Genomic DNA, 19,359 nt, shown 5'->3' with positions numbered 1-19,359 from the left:
TTGCTTTTGTCCTCTTCATGGTCCCTGGTACTGTGATCCAGTCCAAACTGTTTCTGTTTTGTTGGGGACCTCTGGACACCGAGCACCCTCCCTCATTAGAGAGAGAACTTTTCTGACATCACTCAGGTTGCCATGGGTATTTTGGGCTGCAGGATTATTTATGCCCTTTAGTCAGAAGGATGGTTCCAGTTAATGTCTGATTAAAACCTGGCACTTCTCCCTCAGATGGAAATTGTCTCTTTCAGGCCCTCTAGGCTTCTGACCTGGCCCAGACAGGATTTGTCTGTGCAGCATTCCAGCCTCTGTGGTGCACAGGGTGAGCACAGGACTTTGGCTTATTCTCTGTCAGAGTGTCCAGTGATACTGCTTCATGCTTTCTGTTTCACAGTGTTAGTTAGGGGACATAAGATCCATTCCCATAAGACACTCAGGTAAAACCATTTTAAACATTTTAATCTCATTCAAACTCCACATTAATCCTATCAACCCTAAATTAATGTGATGTCTTAGCCTGTGTTAAGACATTAGTGGATCTTGGTACACCAGTGCACAGTCCCAGAACCCTCTCTTCTCTCCCTGACCATTTCATGCACTCCTGTGCGGTAGGGTTTATTTAGGCCCTGGCAGGGAGCTGAGCCAAGGGATCTCTGCTCTTTTGTTGATCTTTATCTTTATTAGTCTGTTGCTGAAATGGATTTCCCATCCATTTGTCCATCTGTCCTTCCTTCCTTCCCCTCCCCCTCTTCTTTGAAGTACTGGGGGTTAATCCTAGAGCCTTCACACTGAACTACAAACGCTATCCTTTATGTTTTTTGTTTTGAAATAGAGACTTGCTAGGTTGTCCAGGTGGGACTCAAACTTGTGATTCTCTTGCCTTAGGCTCCTGTAGTGCTGGGATTACAGGTGTGCCCCCACCACATACCTGGCTTTGTTTGAGCCCTTTAATGTTAGGAAACTGTTGAGGGTCCTCTGGTTCACTCAGCCTAGGATAGTGCCCAGACCTTTGTTTCAACTTGTTGTGGTGGTGCACACTTATAATCCCACCACTTTCAGAGGCTGAGGCAGGAGAATCACAAGTTTGAGCCTAGCCTGGGCAATTTCGTGACTTAACAAGACTCTCTAAAATTTTTTAAAAAGAACAAAAACAAGAGAACAGCTAGGGATATAGCTCAATGTAAAGGCACTGAGTTCAAGTCCCAGCACCACACACACACACACGCAGAACCTTTGTTTCAATCCCATCGATGGACATTTTACCTGCCCCTTTTTGTTATAACCATTTAAAACTTTCTACCCTGCTGAACAAGTCTCTTGGCTCACCTCTGTACATCTTCATATTCTTTTTTGTTTTTCATATTTTATTAATTAATATTTTTATTAACATCTGTAAAGTGAGAGGAAGCTGACATAGCAAAAATCAATAAAAGTTTCTCATACTGTCCAGCTTTATAACAGTCAGATTCTAGGAGGTGCACACATGAAGGGGTATCCTTAGCCAAAGCACTTGACCCAGGTAGCAGGAATATTCAGTGGACGAATACCCTGATTATCATAAAGCTAGGGCCACAGGGCTGTTATACATAACGGATCAACTGCTGTATCGGGCATCTGATGAAACATGGCATTTCCTGGGGAAGCCAGCCAGTGCTTCTCTCAGGGTGAACAGTCCTGACCACAACTCTTAACCAGTCCGAGAGCTGGCTGCCCCCTCAGGATAACCTGTGTGTATCTATGGCTCCTACACCAACCCAAGCATATGCTGCTCTGCAGCATTTATAAAGATACTGCTGCTGAATTAGTCACTGTCAACCAGGTGTGGAGGTGCACGCCTGTAATCCCAGCACTTTTGGGAAACTGAGGCAGGAAGATCACCAGGAATTCGAGGCCAGCCTGAATTACATAGCAAGACCCCATCTCAAAAAAACAAAAATAAATAAGTCACTGTCGTAAAGGTTCTTCAGGAAGCTGGTGACACTGATCTGCTAAATGAGAAGAACCCTCACACTATATGCTGGCTTCAGTGATTCCTTAGTTTTGCCCTTCCCCGAGGACTGCTTTTATGATCAGAGGTCTTAAAGGTACAATTTTGTGTTATCACATTTTTCCATTTAGGGGTGGCTTTGAGGCTCATGATCAAGTACAGACCAGCTGAAATCTGAGCTTAATCCAGCCTCAGGGTCTAATCTAGCAGTCTTTTAATTTCTTTTTAGCTTTTACATACAACAGTGACCAAGGGATTTTGTTTTGTTTTTTATTACTAGCTTGGGCTTTTTAAATATCCGATGAACTAACTCCCCTGGCGTTAATCTTTAAACCTCACTGATAACCTTTGCCTTTGGACTGATCCTAGTACATATGTGGATGACTATGTGGCTGCTCAGGAATCAAAGATTCCCTACTCTTTTGTTTCTCTTCCTAACCATATGTTATATGGTTCACTGAGGACTCTAGCGAATTGCATGTGTTCTAATACCTCCCAACTGATACCTGCCCTGCAGTTCAGTTCAGCTCTGACACTAGCCAGAGTTCAGTCCACAAGACTTTCCTCACTTCCATTTCAGCCACAAACAGGGCACTGAGCTGCAAGATAGCACTTTACCTTCTGTTAACCAATTTATTATGAATACAACTCAGGAACAACCAAAAGGAAGCTATGAATGGGAGACATGGGAGTGGAGCTGGCTGAGCTTTAATGACCCTTTTTTTGTACCAGGGGTCAAACTCAGGACCTTGTGCTTGCTTGGGAGGCAGGTTCGGTACCACTAAACTATTTCCCCGGCCCTTTAATGACCTTTTGGGTGTGCTGCCCTTTGCTTTCTCCTACTTCCTGTGGGCTCCTCAAGCCTTTCTCATTTTCTCCCTGAAACAGTATCAGCCTTTTTCTTTTTTGGAAGTCAACGAAGCGCAGATTTTATTCACCTGGGTGCAGGTCGACTGAGGGTGAGCAACCAGTCAGTGGTGAACAAAGAACAGGGAGGGATTTTTATAGGGGATCAGGAAGGGGTCTGGCACGTACAGGGGTTGGAGCAAATATTTGTGGTTGGGGTCCATGCAGCGGTCAGGGCAGATGTATAGGAGTTGTCAGGTTACTTGGCACTGGAAAGATGTGCTGTGCTTTGTGGTCTTTTCTCCTTTCTATAACGTCTGTTCTGCGTTCTGTGTGTGAGAACACGGCACACCTGTATCTAGGTGGAGACGGCAGGACATATACCTGGTCTTCAGCCCCCTAAGGAGTGCATGTCTCCTGAGGGCTGCAGTGTTTTGTATCTGCTAAAACTGTCACTGTCCGTGGGCCCCTCAGCTGGCTCCATGTCTTGGCTACTGTGCACTGTGCTGTAGTAAACGTAGGTGTGCAAGTATCCCTGTAGCATGCTGGCTTCAATGCCTGCTAGACATCCGAAATGCCGAGTTCGTGTTCTCTAAACTCAAATGAATTCTAGGAACAATGGAGGTTAAGAGTAGGAAGAATTTTTTTTAATTTTTAAAAAAATTGTATTAGTACATGTTCACAGTACATAATTACATTCATCGTGGGGAATTGGTACTGTACATAACAAACACATCTTAATTCCTTTTACTTCCTCTTCTCTTCCTCTCATCTCCATCTATCTCTTGGTACCTTTTCCATTTGCAAAAAACCTACCTCTCTGTTTCCTATTATCTATCTTTAACTTGCTCTTTAAATTTTTTTATACTTTGGGTTTCTCATATAAGAGAAACCATGTGATATTTAAGCTCATATCTGTATATCACTTAATAATATGGTTTCAAGGTGCCTCCATTTTTCTACAAATGACTCACATTTATCCTTCTTTAAAGCAGAGTAGTACTTCATTTTGTATAAATACCATATTTAGGAAGGATTTATTGAAAGATAGCTTCTGTCCAAGAAAGAAGGGGTAATATAGGGAGAATAGATATTATTCCCATTATGCTAGATGTCCGATATGCTGCGTTTGTCTAAGGAACAACAGAGGTTAAGAGTAGGAAAATTTATTGGTGAATACGAATACCTCCTGGGAGACAGGAGGGGTCCCAAATGGGTTGCTCTGTATCAGTCTTTTAAGCATTTGAGTCCTGTGGCTTTTCCTTGGGAAGGCAGGTGGTCTACCTCCTTAGGGCAAACCGTCCTTACAGTAGCTTTTATCCCATTTTTAGCTGCATCCCTTAAGACTTAATATCTGGTATTTTTGTTCTAAGCAGAGTGTGTGTGTGTGTGTGTGTGTGTGTGTGTGTGTGTGTGTGTGTATTTAGAATCAGAATCCAAATTGCCCCGGCTGGCCTGAACTTGGATCCTCCTGCTTCAGCCTCCTGAGTGCCTGGGATTACAGCCATGCACTGCTAAAAATGTTTATTTTGTCCTTTTTTCCAAGCAACAGTTTCTTTAAATATTAAATGCTAGAGTCAAATTTATTTTCTTGCTTGGTATTCTGAGGATAATTTCCTACTATCTTCTGATTTCCTACATAGCTGTTGAGAAGTTAGCTATCGCAGTCACTTTGTAATTCAGTAGCCAAGAAATCTCTTTTCATTGTAGTTACATGCAAGGTTTTTTCTGTTGTTATTTTAACAGAAACAGGTTGTCATGGGGATAAAAGGCAGAAAGACACACTGAGGTTGGGTGGCTGGTGTGCAGTAATGTGGAGGCAAGTCCCCCATGATCATAGTGCTTACTGTCCTTGCTCTTGTGTCAGGCTGTGCCCTTGGTGTCTGACTGTAGGAGAGCACTACTGGCAATACCTGAAAAGAATTTTTCTGCATCTAGGGAGATGAGCCAATTTGTGCAGCAGCCTGAGGCCACAAAGCTTTCCTAGTTCAAGTGGTAACTGGTCAGTGTATCCAGAGTCGGAGCTGTGTAAACCTTCAGCTGCACGGGTAGTCCGTCAGAAGTGTGCTGGACACTCCTAGCCTCTCAGCTCCTTGGCAGTACAGGGTTGAGCATTAGCTGCCTTAGATGTGGCATCTAGCTAGGATGTCACACCAGGAGCCACACCACGGCCCCTAGGCTGCTTGGCCTGCACCGCCACATTCCTGTGCCCCAGACCCTGTGCTGTCCTCAGGAGCCAACTTTCTTCTCCATGGTGGACTGACACCAGGGCTGAGGCAGGAGAAGCCTTTGCCTCCATGGGGTCTTGCACCAGAGCCTCTGCTAACCAAATATTTGACAATGTTTTATTATATAACATAACCAAACATAATTTTCTAATATAAAAAAGATTAATTTCATTTTACATACCTTATACTGAATGTTAATATATCATTTTCTCAACACATTTACTGGCTACTCACCATGTATTAAACTGTATCAAGTGCTAAAAATTCTGAGATTATTTATAGTCATTAAATATTTGGTGAGACTGAGGGAAGAATATTGCTTGGGCTCAGGAGTTTGGAGCCTGTCTGGGCAATATAGCAAGACCCTGTCTCTTAAGAAAGGTAGAGGGATGTGTGTGTGTGTGTTGTGTGTGTGTATGTGTGTGTGTGTGTGTGTAGACAGTTATTACTCTCCAGGAGAAGACAGTAAATTAGGGCAGAGAGACATATTATAGATAATTATAATAGAATTGTAATACTTTCAATGAAATGAATAATTTCTTCCTCATGGAAATAAAGATAGGAGACTATGGAAGCCGGTGGAAAGGTCCCTTTGGAGTGATGACAAGAAGTGTTTAAGGAAGGCTTTCTGAAGGAACATTTGGAAAATGAGGGACTCAGAGAGTGCGAGGCGAAAGGACATTCTGAGCAGAGGGATACAGGGACCAGGAAGACACAGGACGCTCCATGAGTGAACTGTGAGCAAACACTCGAGTACTCCAGGGTGATAGTGAGAGAAAAGCCGGGCAGGAACAGGTCATGGAAAGCCTCATATGCCATGTGGAGGCTTGTCTTAGATATTGCAATGACTTGAGTATCCGTGGGAAATATTTCCTAAAATATTTTAATTTTTTAAATCCTGAAGGAAATACTTCCTTTTATGTCTTAATTCAATTTAAAAGGATGGTCTTATTTTTGCTCAATAATTGCAATATTTAAAACTATGTGATATTTTAAACAATCTTACAGAGAATACAGAACTGGAAACAATAGACATAAACACCCACAAGTGGGCAGAACTGTGGTAAAGGAAAAATAACTATACGCAGTAGTCTTTGAATGCTGTTGGAAGAAGGAAATCTGTAGTTTATTTCTGCTGCTCATAGTGTTGTTTTCCATAATCAAAGGAAGAAAAAGGCCCAAGGAGCCATTGCTTTAAAACTCATGTTTCTAGGAGATTAAACATTTCCCGCACCAGCTGGAAATAATGTAGCTAAGCTCCTAGGGTTTGATTTGACTGTTTCAAGCCCTATGCCTTTCAGCTTAGGCCCGACCACAAGATAGAATGCGCACATAATGTAAACAGAGGGACAGAATGAAGTATTCTGAAGCATTAATAGGGACATAGCCATAGAGACATAGAACTCTTAAGGTTACCCAAGGAGGTCTAACCTTACCAAAGTCTAGAGAAAGGCAGTAGGTTACCTGGGTCAGGGCTGGTGCTCGATCTCCGAGATAGCAGAAACCCAGCCTCCAAAGCACATATGAGCTGTGGCTGTTGAGCAGCCAGAGCTTGTTGGGCACCGTTTTGCAAGCGTCCAAGCAGATATCCCCAGCCGTTCAGCATAGTAAGAACAAGCAAATATGGTGTTCCCCTGGGATTGGCAAGAGAAGCCTGTTCTTCTGTAGTGTCTCTCCTTTGCCCTTCACTGGTAGAGCTATAACATTGTGCTCAGTGTAGACAGTGCTTAGAGTCCAGCTGATTAGCATGGAGCATGCACTGACCTAAAGGGACCTAAAAGGCAGTCAGTGAATAATTGGCTGCCAAGCCCTTGAGTTTTTTACGTGCACCTGGTTTCTAATTGAGAGATATATAAAAGGATCAAACCCAGGGCCTCACATAAAGTAGCAAGTGCTCTACCACTGAACTGCACCCCCAGTCCCAGTTACAGCTTTATACTCCCTTTAGCCTTCCCTCCCTGCAGATCAGATTTGAGATAAACAGTCAGAAAATTGCCTTAATTTCTGACAGCTCCCAGTCCAAAGCAAGTCTCCATTTCCTCAGACCATTCATAGAATTATCCAAGCAAAACCCAACTACTGTAACAGATTCTTTCTTCACTAGGCTATCCATGAGTACCTCAAGCTGTGCATTTTCCTCTACTGCAGTAATACACCCAACTTCAAATAAGGTGTGTTCCTGGGGGATTTACCTGAAGAGCATGGAAATATGAAATAATTTGTCTTAACCAAAAAATCTTTTCATTTCTCCTACTTCTTAAAAAAAAAAGCCTAAGTAAGGCATTCTAAAGTGTTAGAGGTGAGTAAAAAGTTGCAGAAAGAATATACCCCTGGTTTAAATTATTAAAGGACGAAGTGTAGTTCTTTTAATGCTGTAAAAAACAGTTATTTTTAAAATCTAGATTTCCATTTTAGTGAATGTGTTTAAAGAAGCTAGGAGTTGAGCTAGAAGCAAGAAGTGAGTTAGAAATATTGATTTTTTTTAAAGTGAATGTTGCAGAAAACTAAGTCTAGCAGTACCTTCCCCCCAAAAAATCTGACAGTAGTTTATGTAATAATTTTTGTGATAATAAAACTCTATAGTTAACAATAACTATGTAACTAAAGAGTAACTATATATAGTGTATTATATAGTAACTAAAGAGTATCTACAGTAACAAAGAGTAACAATATAGTAACAGGAATTTCTAAGTTAGCAAATATAGATAAGAGCAGTGAAATTATTTTTGTAATAGTTCACCTCTACAGGACATATTGCATATTTTGAAAATGGTCAAATCATGAGATATTTAAAAGAAGTAAATATGTTTTTCCCTTCTGACTTTAAAGGCTCAGTTCTCCAACAGGTGGAATGTATCTTCCTGGTGGAGTGACATGGAACTTTTGCTCTCTTTAGTCACTTGCAGAAAGCTGAAAATAATCCCTTAGAGACCTTTCTCACTCTGCAGGGCTTTAGGATGCCTTATTGTATTAGGTTGTTTAAATTTTTACGCTTTTAATATAGAAGAGGTGAAGTGTTAAAATGTGACTTGTCCTTAAACAGAGCTCTAATCCTTGGGAGGTCTGCTCCACTCAGTTCGATAGAGTCACTCGTTAACATTGCTATGCATGATGAGCAGCAGCGAGGGCTTGGTAAATGGATGTTTGGATTTCCCTTCTGATGACCCTGGCCTTGCCCACACTGACAGAATGTGTGAATATTCCATGAAATGTTATTTTTAGTGAGCAGTTTCTTGTCTTGAGTAGTACGATTTTCTCTTGCTGAAACATCCTGTGTTCTTTAATCTCATATGGACAAAAATCTAAGCAAGCCTACTTAAATTATGAGTACCAGCAAAATTATGTGTTTTTCATTCCTGAACGCAAGTATTACTTTGATTCCAAAACCAGGGAAAGACAGAACCCAAAAAGAGAACTACAGGCCAATCTCCCTAATGAATATCGATGCAGAAATCCTCAGCAAGATACTGGCAAACAGAATACAAAGGGTCACCAAGAAGATCATACACCCTGACCAAGTTGGATTTATCCCAAGGATGCAAGGATGGCTCAACATTCGTAAATCAATAAATGTAATACACTATATTAACAGAGTCAAGAACAAAAACCACATGATCATCTCAATAGATGCAGAAAAGACATTCGACAAAATCCAACACCCATTCATGATAAAAAAAAAAAACCCTACATAAAATTGGAATAGAAGGTCTTTATCTCAACTTGATTAAGGCTGTCTATGAAAAACCAACAGCCAACATCACACTAAATGGTCAAAAACTGAAAACTTTCATGCTAAAATCAGGAACAAGACAAGGATGCCCACTATCACCACTCCTGTTTAATATAGTTCTGGAAACATTAACCACAGCAATTAGAAAAGAGAAAGAAATAAAAGGAATAAAGATAGGAAAGGAAGAAGTGAAACTGTCATTATTTGCTGATGATATGATACTTTACATAGAAGACCCAAAATACTCTGCCAAAAGACTTCTAGACTTAATTGACAGATTCAGTAGAGTAGCTGGATATACGGTCAATGCTCAAAAAACAATAGCCTTTTTGTACACAAATAATAGACTGAGAGAGAATTAGGGAAACAATTCCTTTTACAGTAGCATCCCAAAAAATGAAATATCTAGGAATCACTCTAACAAAGGAAGCAAAAGACCTCTACACTGAAAACTAGAGCACTCTGAAAAAGAAGATTGAGCAGGATATAAGAAAATGGAAAGACATCCCTTGTTCCTGGGTAGGAAGAACCAATACAGTGAAAATGGCCATACTTCCAAAACTTATATAGGTTTAATGCAATGCCGCTTGAAATTCCAACAATATATTTCACAGAACAAGAGAAAACAATCCAAATTCATTTGGAACCAGAAGAGACCTAGAATAGCAAAAGAAATTCTAGGCAACAGAGACATGGCTGGGGGTATTACAATCCCCAACTTGAAACTATACTCCAAAGCTACTGTGATAAAAACAGCATGGTACTGGCAAAGAAACAGACCCAAGGATCAGTGGAATAGATTAGAAGATGCAGAAACAACTACAGATATGCTCAGCCACCTCATCTTTGACAAAGAAGCCAAACACCCTCACTGGAGGAAAGATAGCCTATATAATAAATAGTGTTGGAAAAACTGGATTTCAACCTGCCAAAGATTAAAACTAGACCCATACCTATCACCATGCACTAAACTAAGATTGAAGTGGATTAAAGACCTAAATATTAACACAGAAATACTAAATTTGCTGGAAGATAAGTTAGGTAGAACTCTTGAAGACATTGGTATAGGAAAAGACTTTGTGAACAAAACCTCAGTAGCATGGGAGCTAGCACAAAGAATCAACAACTGGGATCTCATCTTATTAAAAAGCTTCTGCACTGCAAGAGAAACCACCAACAGAGCTAAGAGACAACCTACAATGTGGGAAAAATTTTTCAGCAACTGTACCTCAGACAAAGGACTACTATCTAGAATATATAAAGAACTGAAAAAAATCAGATCCCCCAAATTCAAAGACCCAATTCAAAAATGGGCATCTGAAATGTACAGACATTTCTCAGACAAAGAAGTAAAAGCAAATAAATATATGAAAAAATGTTCAACATCACTGGTCATTCGAGATATGCAGATGAAAACAACACTGAGATTCCACCTCACCCCAGAAAGAATGGCTGTTATAAAGAATTCATCCAATAACAAATGCTGGCAGGGGTGTGGGGAGAAAGGAACCCTTCTCCATTGTTGGTAGGAGTGTAGACAGGTGCGACCACTGTGGAAATCAGTATGGAGGTACCTCAGAGAACTAGGCTTAGAGGTCCCATTCGACCCAGCTATCCCCCTGCTGGGTATCTTCCCAAAAGAATTAGAATCATACCACAGTGATATATGTGCACCCATGTTTATAGCAGCACAGTTTGTAATAGCGAAAACGTGAAAACAGCCCAAGTGCCCATCAGCTGGAGACTGGATAAAGAAGATGTGGTTTGTTTTTTTAAATAAAATGGAGTACTTGGACTGGGGATTTAGCTCAGTGGTTTCACCACCTGCTGCGCAAGCTCAAGGACCTGAGTTCGATCCCTGGTACCCCCCCCAAAAAAATACAATAAAATGGAGTACTACTCAGCCATAAAGAACGAGAAACTACACATATTTATAACTAAATAGATGCATAGTGAGACCATACTCTTAAGTGAAATAAACAGGACACACGTGTAAATACCGAATAGTTTCTCTAGTGTGAGAAACTGAAAGTGTAATTAAGGATTAAAATGATTAAAATGAATAATTGATAATTTGATAGGCAAAGAAAAGGCTCAAAAGGGTAGGGGTGTCAGGAGGGGAAGGGGAGTGATCAGGTTACAGGATAGAATCTGAAAAGAATCCATGTATAGATTGTGGTTAAAACTATAGGAAGAGATGTAGATAGAGACTAGGCTGGAGCTCATCAGTGGGTTAGGAAGGAAGAGTCACTGAGATCCCGGGAGAGAAAGGTGTGTTTCCAAAAGAAGCACATACAACTATGTATAGTACACAGTACTCGATAGTGTGATAAATGACTTTTACTGTTTTAGGTACTTATAACATGCTGTGCTTTTCATCCTTTAGAGCATAATCCTACTTACATAAAACCATTTACTGTAAAGCTGTGTGCTGCTGTGCCAGTGATAGCCTCATGTATCTTGTGTTTAACTGCGTATTTGGATAATATCAAGGGGCCATCACAGGTGATTGACGTATACCTTTTCAGTTTGCCCTTAGAAGTTGGCACTCTGTGTGGTACTTTGTGATACACACGGATGAAATTGCCTAATAACGTATTTCTCAGATTATATTTCCATCACCTGTCACATGACTGTATTGAAATTTAAATTTAAAAAATTTGGCCTATGTGGAGTCTACTAGTTAATTAGAATTTTTTTCCAGACCACTATTTGTTCAATATTAATTTTGAAAATCTTTCTAAAACAAATCATATCCTTTGATGTCTTGTTAATACTTGAGATTTTTTTTTAATTATATGGAAAAATGTTTAAGTACTTTTCAGTTTTGCTTTGGTTGAGTTTTACTATATTTGAAAATTATTACAGTTTTTTTCCCTTGCATTGTTTTTCTTTGAATAATTTTAATTTTTGTATATATGTGTGTTTGATAATAAAGTTATACATTTAAAATTTTTAAATTATGTACTCTTATCTAATTTTTTTCTAAAAATAATTTTAGCCTCTATTATATGACAGATATTGTAATAAATAGTAAGATTACAAAAAATCAAAAAGTCCCAACCCTTGGTTGAAATGGGATGCCTACAGAATAGAATCCAAGGATATTTCTTTGGATTTGATCTTTTTAATTGATTACCAGCCAGTCTTCCTACTCCTGATTTTTTGTGTGTTTTTAAGAACTCTGTTGAACATGAGAGGGAGAAAATACATTTAGTAGCATGAACTGTAGTCAGCCTGGCTGTGTGCTTGGTGGGCAGGATGAGACAGGACTTACGAAGGGCGGAGCTGCAGTCAGTTCTGACTGGAGCATCTCCATGCCTGCATCACGGTTTCTGGCCAGCTTTCCCTCCCCACTCCCAGCCCTGTGGAGAAGACCCTCATCACCTACACTGCACACACCACCTCCACCTCACCGGCAGCACAGTAGGTAACTAACTGCAGCATTGTCTAATCTCCTCTGAACAGCTGGCACTCCACTTCTACCACCTCCCAGAGCACCAGCCATCTCAGCCCAGCCCCTTCTGGGGGCCTCAGATGAGTGTGTATTTGTGTGTGTGTGTGGGTGTGTGTGTCCCCATTTGTCTGTCAGTCCGTCCATGCCAGGTAGTTGGGTCTGCTCTTTGTGCTCACAGAACTGACTCCCACTCTTCAGGCTGCCTTTTGTTTGTTTTATAAGTATTCATGTGAATAGATTGTCACCTTAAATTTTAGTCTCCCTCCCCCCAGGACTGAGGATTGAACTCAGTCAGGACCTGGTGCTTGGAAGGGAAGCACGGTGCCACTAAGCTAAGTCCCCGACCCAAATTTTAGTCTTAATTAAGAAAAAAAGGACAGTTTTAAGCACCTGGAGTTCTTGATACTTCATTACCAAAATCCCATTGTAGACTATAAATAGTCATTAAAAAATTATAAAATTTAATCCCACCACTCAGGAGGCTAAAGGAAGAGGATTTTGGTTTTGAGGCCAGCCTGGACTACATAGTGAGGCTCTGTCTCAGAAAATGAAAGCAAAAAAGTATAAAATGATACAAGAAAAATGTTTAAATGAAAAATATCCTGCTTATGCTTCCTCAAGTGTTCTTTGAGTTGATGTGAACCAAGTAGTACCTGGCTCACATCAACTCCTAACTGTTTAAAACAAGACTCCCCCAAACTTCCTCCCCCCGGCTTACTGTGTGCACAATGCATTCTGTGAGATTATTACAAATCCACAATCCCTTATCTCAGTTCTCAAATCCAAAAAAATTCTGAAAATCAAACATTCTGTAACTAATCTATCAGCAAAACCAGACAGAACCAGAGACCTTATTTATATTCTTTGATTTTTCTGCTCTCCTGGAACTCTTGTATGGTTTGGTCTGAAAATATTAATGTATCTGATTACAGGGTTCTGCCTTAAATAATTCACATATATGGTCTATGTATAATACTATATTGCCTTTCTAAATTTAAAAAAAAATCTGAATTCTAAAACATGTCTGCGTCCCTGGGGTCATGGGCATATGTAAGCAACGCCAAGGGGTACAAGAGGACACTTTAATATTACATTTTTTTTCCTTTTCCAGTACTGGGGATTGAACCCAGGGCCTTCACCCTGAGCTACATGCCCAGCCCTTTTATTTATTTATTTAATTTAAGCTCTTTTATTTATTTATTTAGGGTCTTACTAAGTGGCTCTGGTTGGGCTCTAATTCACAGTTCTTCTCCCTCAGACTCCCATGTTAGAATTATTGTAGGCAGTTTTTAGTTTTGGTAAATTAGTTTATGTAAACAGAACACAGCAAAAAAATCAAACTTTAATTATCTGGTGACTCATTTTATCCCTAGATATAGTGGCTCTGTAATTAGGGTTAGATATAAGAAGTGTGACTATCATTGCATATATGCATTTGATTTTATGTACCCACAAAATGAGGGCTACAGTAAGTACAGTCAGCCTACCAAAGGCTGTAGCCATGATCACATATACACAAGAAAAAAAGCCTCTGAATTGGAGGTTTTACCAAAAATAAACAAAAAGTTATTACAAGCGATACACTCCCTTGCGCATTTTTGATGGGGTATGTGCCAATAGCAGTTGTATTAGTTCTTGATTCTTCTGTGTTTAAGGGAATGTAAATATACATGCCAGTGATTTTGTTTCATTTTTGGTACCAGGGATCGAACTCAAGACCTTGTGCTTGCGAGACAGGCAGCAGCACCACTGAGCTAAATCCCCAGCTCTATATGCCAGTGATTTTCAGAAGTGAAAAGTGTGATGTTTCCCATCTATCCACTCCTCTTTAAAACTATTCAAGTGAAACCACTTAACTCTCTCATGATGGCATAGAACTGACCTGTTTTCTGCATGATTGTAAACATTTTGCTTAGTTTAACCGAAATATTTTTGGCATTTTCCAGCTTACTGCAGCCATTGGTTTTACCTGGCTTCTTCCTTAAATCTCTCCTTCTCGTGTGCAGATTGTCAGCGCCTGATGACAGTGGCGGAAGGCGTCACTGCCCTCTTGTTCCCGTTCCAGTGGCAGCATGTATATGTGCCCATCCTCCCCGCCTCCCTGCTGCATTTTCTTGATGCTCCTGTCCCTTATCTGATGGGTCTCCAGTCAAAAGATGGCACTGACCGCTCCAAACTGGAGCTTCCTCAAGAGGTAACAGCGAACGCTGAAACATTTGCTGTTTGGGTTTAGCTCAAGTCTGCTTTTGTGAAATAGCATTGTCTCTGTCTGGTTGTGTCTCTTTGTCTCTCTTTAATCTCCCAAGTGTGGCTAGAGTGGAGCCTGAGCCATAGGATACTGATTATGACTCCAGCCTGTTTCTACAATGTAGTCATGAATGAAAGACTTCACAACAGGGCAGTGGCAAATTTTCACAGCCACAGATTTGTGAAGATGGAGCAATAGTAGTAGCACAGCCTCACTGCTTTACTATTCTAATAGCATTTCATTTCTTTTCCATACTCATGCTATAAACCTTGTTTTTAAGCAATAAATCCCAAGTCTAACATTTAAAAAATGATTGTACTACGTTAATTGAGGTGAAGTTGATTTTTGACCTCCATTCAAGTTAAAAGTCATGTCTTAGCAGGCAGGAGATAATGGAAGCATCACATGCTTTGCTGTTCTGTTTTTAGACCCAAGGCCAAGTGTCAGCCTGCTCTAAATGCTAACTTGGCTTGTTCAGTGAGAAAAAAATCTTGGCCCCTAGATTTTTGCCACCTTAATGTTACTGTTTTTTGTTCATTGTATTTTCAAGTGTTATTTAAGAGGAAGATAAACAAGAATTTTGTAAGGCATTCGGAATCTAAGTTTTAGGTTCTGATGACATTCAGAATTGCAGTGTAGACCCTTTGAAATGAAGTATTGGTGAGAGTGCCGCGCCTGTTAAGAAGCACAAAATGGTTAATTACATTGTATTATTAGCTATTTAATTAGCACCTTTCTTAATAAAATCCCGTATGCTGAGCTTCACTTTTTATTTGTTCCTATTTCCTATAGAGATTCTCATTTTAATAAGTGAATTTAAAATAAGACATTAAGCCACATTATACCCAGTAATGATTCTGGTAATTTTTAACTGCTTATTTTGAATGTTTCCTTACCAAAATTAACATTTTTGTTCAAAGAAAAATAGCCTGATTCAAGTGATAAAAAATATATGTTCAAACTTGTATTTTGAGGGTCTTGGCTCATGTTACTTTCCCTCCCTGTTTTACTACTTTTTTCTGTTCCTTGAATTTTCTTGTTTTCTCTTTCATTAAATTTAGTATCTTGTTTGTTCAAAGTCAATCCTTTAAATTTTTAAGGAAAAATAAATAGACTAGCCAAATGCATTGTTTTAAAGACTTAAATAACAATCTTTTAGTTTCTTGTTCAGTTATCTGATCTATTTTCTATGTTATTCAAATGATATTTTTTCAAATGATATTTTATAAGACTTTAGATAAATATTGTCCATTTTACATAAATATTGTTAGGAAATTTTTAAACGGCACCTTGGTATATTTGTTGTTGGGAAATCTTTCTATGTCTGCATGTATCGTCTGACTTTCTTTTTTGGTACTGGGAATTGAACTCGGGTCCTTGTGCTTTCAAGGCAGGTGGTGGAACCACTGAGCTAAATCCCCAGCCTTGTATCTTCTGACTCTAAAGAAAAACAAGATAAATATTCCGAAAGCCTTTGTAGTGATGTGTGATTTTTCAGTCATGACATCAATACTGTGTGTGCGAGCATGTGCACACTGGGGATGGAACCCAGGGCTTATACTAGGCCAGTGCTCTACCACTCAGCTTCACCCAACCCCTCAACACTGTTTATTTAATACGCACACCATCTTTTCATAAGGTAGAGTAATACAAAATAACCTGAATACCAGTGCTTCAGTATAAAAACTATAAATTAGATGCATCACTTTTTAGAAGAAAGACTAAGAGTACATCACTTCAGTTCAGTATCATTTTACAATGAGATGAAATAATCTGCCTCACATAATTTTGGGGAGGACATGGGTATAAAAATATCCACTGTAGATATTAAAAAGTGACTTAAGTATACTCAGTAGTGGTATTTCCCATACCCTTTCCCTGATAATTATAAAATAAGATAATGGCTAAAAATAGTGATGAGGCCTCTAAAAATAGCAAAAATGTCAAGTTTACAAAATGGTTATTTTAAGAAGGTTTGATGTTAGTTGTTAGGTAACTAACGTAAGTGCACAGACTTATAATTAACCACCCACTCCCTTTCCCTGTGATTCCCAAATGATGGGCACAGCTGCCCTTTGTTAGATTGGGTTTGGGGTGGGGAGAGTGAGGGTGGAAGGCTGTGGCCTGGAGGTTAACTGCAGAGTGGCACTTCACTTTTCTGTCATTCAGCAAGTGGGAGGCAAAAAATCAAGAGAAAGAGTGAAACCAAATGGCTTTTGCCACTCTTTTTGTCGTACCTTGCTTTGATGTTCTGAGACAATCTTTTACTTTATTTTGGTGCTAGGGATCAGACCCAGGGCCTCACACATGCTCAGCTGTGCTTCAGCCCCTGGGAGAGTATCTTAAATATTCTCCCAGCTGACTCAACTCCAGACGAGAGAGGGCAGCTCCCTTCCTAGGAAGCATGAAGGCAGTTGTGCTGCTCAAGCACTGAATGCTGCTAGCTCTTGCTTACATTTCTGAGGTCCCCAAGAGACGGAGTCTTTGTGGCTTCATTACTTGTCTCAGTTTGTACAGAACGCAGTGGAAAACAGCAAGAGAAGTAAGAGATAAGTTCAACTTTTTTTAAAAATTGCTGCTATCAATAACACAGGTTTAAGAAGTAGAGGAATATGGGCTGGGATCCCTGGTACCAAACCCCCCCCCAAAACTAAACAAACAAAAAAGAATTAGAGGAATAAATGAACTAAGAACTGTATAGAGATCAGAACAACTTTCAATTAGGGTGTAAGAAGGCTTACTCATGGAAGAGATAATTGTTTCAACCCTTGAGGCAGCTTTTCTTGCTTTTAATTGGAAGTAATTATATACAACGAAGGCTTGTGGGTGGTGTTGATCAATAGAAATGTAAAAAGATTTAGCCCCAAAAAGTGTCAGATCAGACATGGACCACATTTTTATCATGTATGTCATCCTTGTTGAGCTAGTCTGGTAGAATTTAAAATTACTGATAGTGTTAAAGAGGGAAACAATTTATCAGAACTCCCATTGTGTGGAATTGTTTTAGAGAAAGGGCTTTTTGCTTTCTGCAGTCCATTTTCATAACTCAAGTTGATATCTCCTCCTGCTGCTTGTGATCATCAGAGATCCTCCAGCCCCTTCTGAGCTGTCACTGGAGGTATGAGAGGACGTCAGGGGGCAGGCCAGGCCAGGCCAGGAGCTGAGCTCCCACCCCAGCACTAACACACTTCAGCTCAGCAGGGATCGCACGGCATAACAAGCTTTGAAATGCCACAGAACTTGTCCCTCTCATTTCTCATAGGAAGAGGACAGGGACCAAAAGGGTGACAGGCAGGTGGTAATGAAGGAGGTAGTGTGACATGAAATGGTAAGAGGTTGCTTCTTAACTCGGAGATTAGCAAGTTAGAGAATTTTTTCCATTTTTAAAGATACTGAGTCATTCTATTTGAATTATGGTGACCTACTTTCTCCTTTTAAGCATTTCAATATATCCTACTTCCTAGAGACTGAAGACACATATATAAAGATGTGGGTTTAAAGAAAACTGTAGGCAGCACTACTGTCTTTAGCAAGATAATGACATTTCAGTTCTTTTTTAGTTTGTTTGTTTTCAGTATTGGGATTGAACCCAGGCCTTCATTCATGCTAGGCAAGCACTCTACCACCGAGCTACACACACGCGCGCACACACACGCGCACACACACACACACACACACACACACACACACACACGCACTTCATTTTTAGACAGGATCTCACTAAATTGCCCAGGTTGGCCTAAAACTTGGAATCCTCCCACCTCAGCCTCCCGAGTATCAGGATTACAAGCATGTGCTAACATATCCAGCTCATTTTAGCTGTTTATTTAGAAAAGGCGATTGACATGGGTGACAAAACTTTAAAAAGAAAAAGAAAACAAAAAATGCCATAGGCTACCAGTCTGAGAATACACACCTGGAGCGGTTGCCAGGAAGGCACCTACCATCTTGGGCCTCAATTTCTTAATCTGCAAGATTAAAAGGCTAAATTTAAAGGTTACATCAGGCTATAGGAATCATCATCGATTGTCTGGTTTTGAACAGGGGAAATGTTTTTATTAAGTTTAATTTGAACTTCAATGTAATTCTTGTTTGTTTGCTAACACGATGAGCAGGGATCAGAAGAGAAAAACAAAGACCCAGTAGTTGCTTCTCTTTCACCCCCCCTTGCAGTTTGAGATCAGAGGATGGTATGAATTCTCTTCTTGGTGACCTGGGGGAGAGGGGAGCACAGGCTAAAGCTTCCTATTTCACTTGTTCCCTACCCCAGGCTGTACAGCAGCCATCTGTGGAGTTGGGATCAGTGTTCTGTGATGGGCTGTGCCTTTGGTACCAAGCGTCCTCCTGCCCACCCTGCTCTAGAAGCTGAGTCGTCTTTCTCACTACAGCCTGTTCTGAGTAAGATATGGTGCAGGGTAGTAAAGGTAGAATAACTGCCTGGTGTTTACTATTATCAAATACCCAAGAGATAGTCAGGGTTTTATTCAGGGGCTTGGCCTCTTAAATTTTTCATATCTACTTGAAAAATAATAGTTAGGTCTATTCAAAATAAATTCCAAGTCTAAAGTGTAAGCAAACTCAGAAAACATTTCTTCTGATTTCTGTTGCCTTTTTTTCTCAAGAGTATCTTCCAAGTCGCCTTCTAATTATTCAGGGGTTAATCATTTGTCATTATCCAAGCACTTGCTTCCACTTCTTTCTGCCTCCTGCTTTTTGTCCTGTGACTTCTAAAATGGTTTTAGTATTCTAGGAAGTTTAGCTAATTTTAGGTCAAGTAACAATTTGTGGACCATCTTTCAACTGGATTGATCTTTGCCAATTTTGTCCCATTTGGGGCTACTCCAGCCCCAATTTTTAGCAGTTATTGTC

The 19,359-nt window shown here is 40.0% G+C and overlaps 1 protein-coding gene across 3 annotated transcripts in view; it reads left to right on the top strand.

Moving 5' to 3' along the window:
• Dennd5b (DENN domain containing 5B) overlaps positions 1–19,359 on the top strand; it is a 187,217-nt gene that overhangs the window by 115,514 nt on the left and 52,344 nt on the right. For all 3 annotated transcript variants that reach the window (XM_004855049.4, XM_087199946.1, XM_004855048.4), the window contains one exon: positions 14,249–14,436. In XM_004855049.4, coding sequence (XP_004855106.1) covers positions 14,249–14,436 — 188 coding nt within the window. The remainder of the gene's footprint in view (positions 1–14,248; positions 14,437–19,359) is intronic.

The sequence above is a fragment of the Heterocephalus glaber genome, unplaced genomic scaffold (assembly GCF_053883595.1).
Source record: "Heterocephalus glaber isolate CG9 unplaced genomic scaffold, H.glaber_assembly_v1.0 deba00001733, whole genome shotgun sequence".
Lineage (NCBI taxonomy): Eukaryota > Metazoa > Chordata > Mammalia > Rodentia > Bathyergidae > Heterocephalus > Heterocephalus glaber.
The sequence above is the reverse complement of the archived record's forward strand: the minus strand, read 5'-3'. Positions and strand labels throughout refer to the sequence as shown.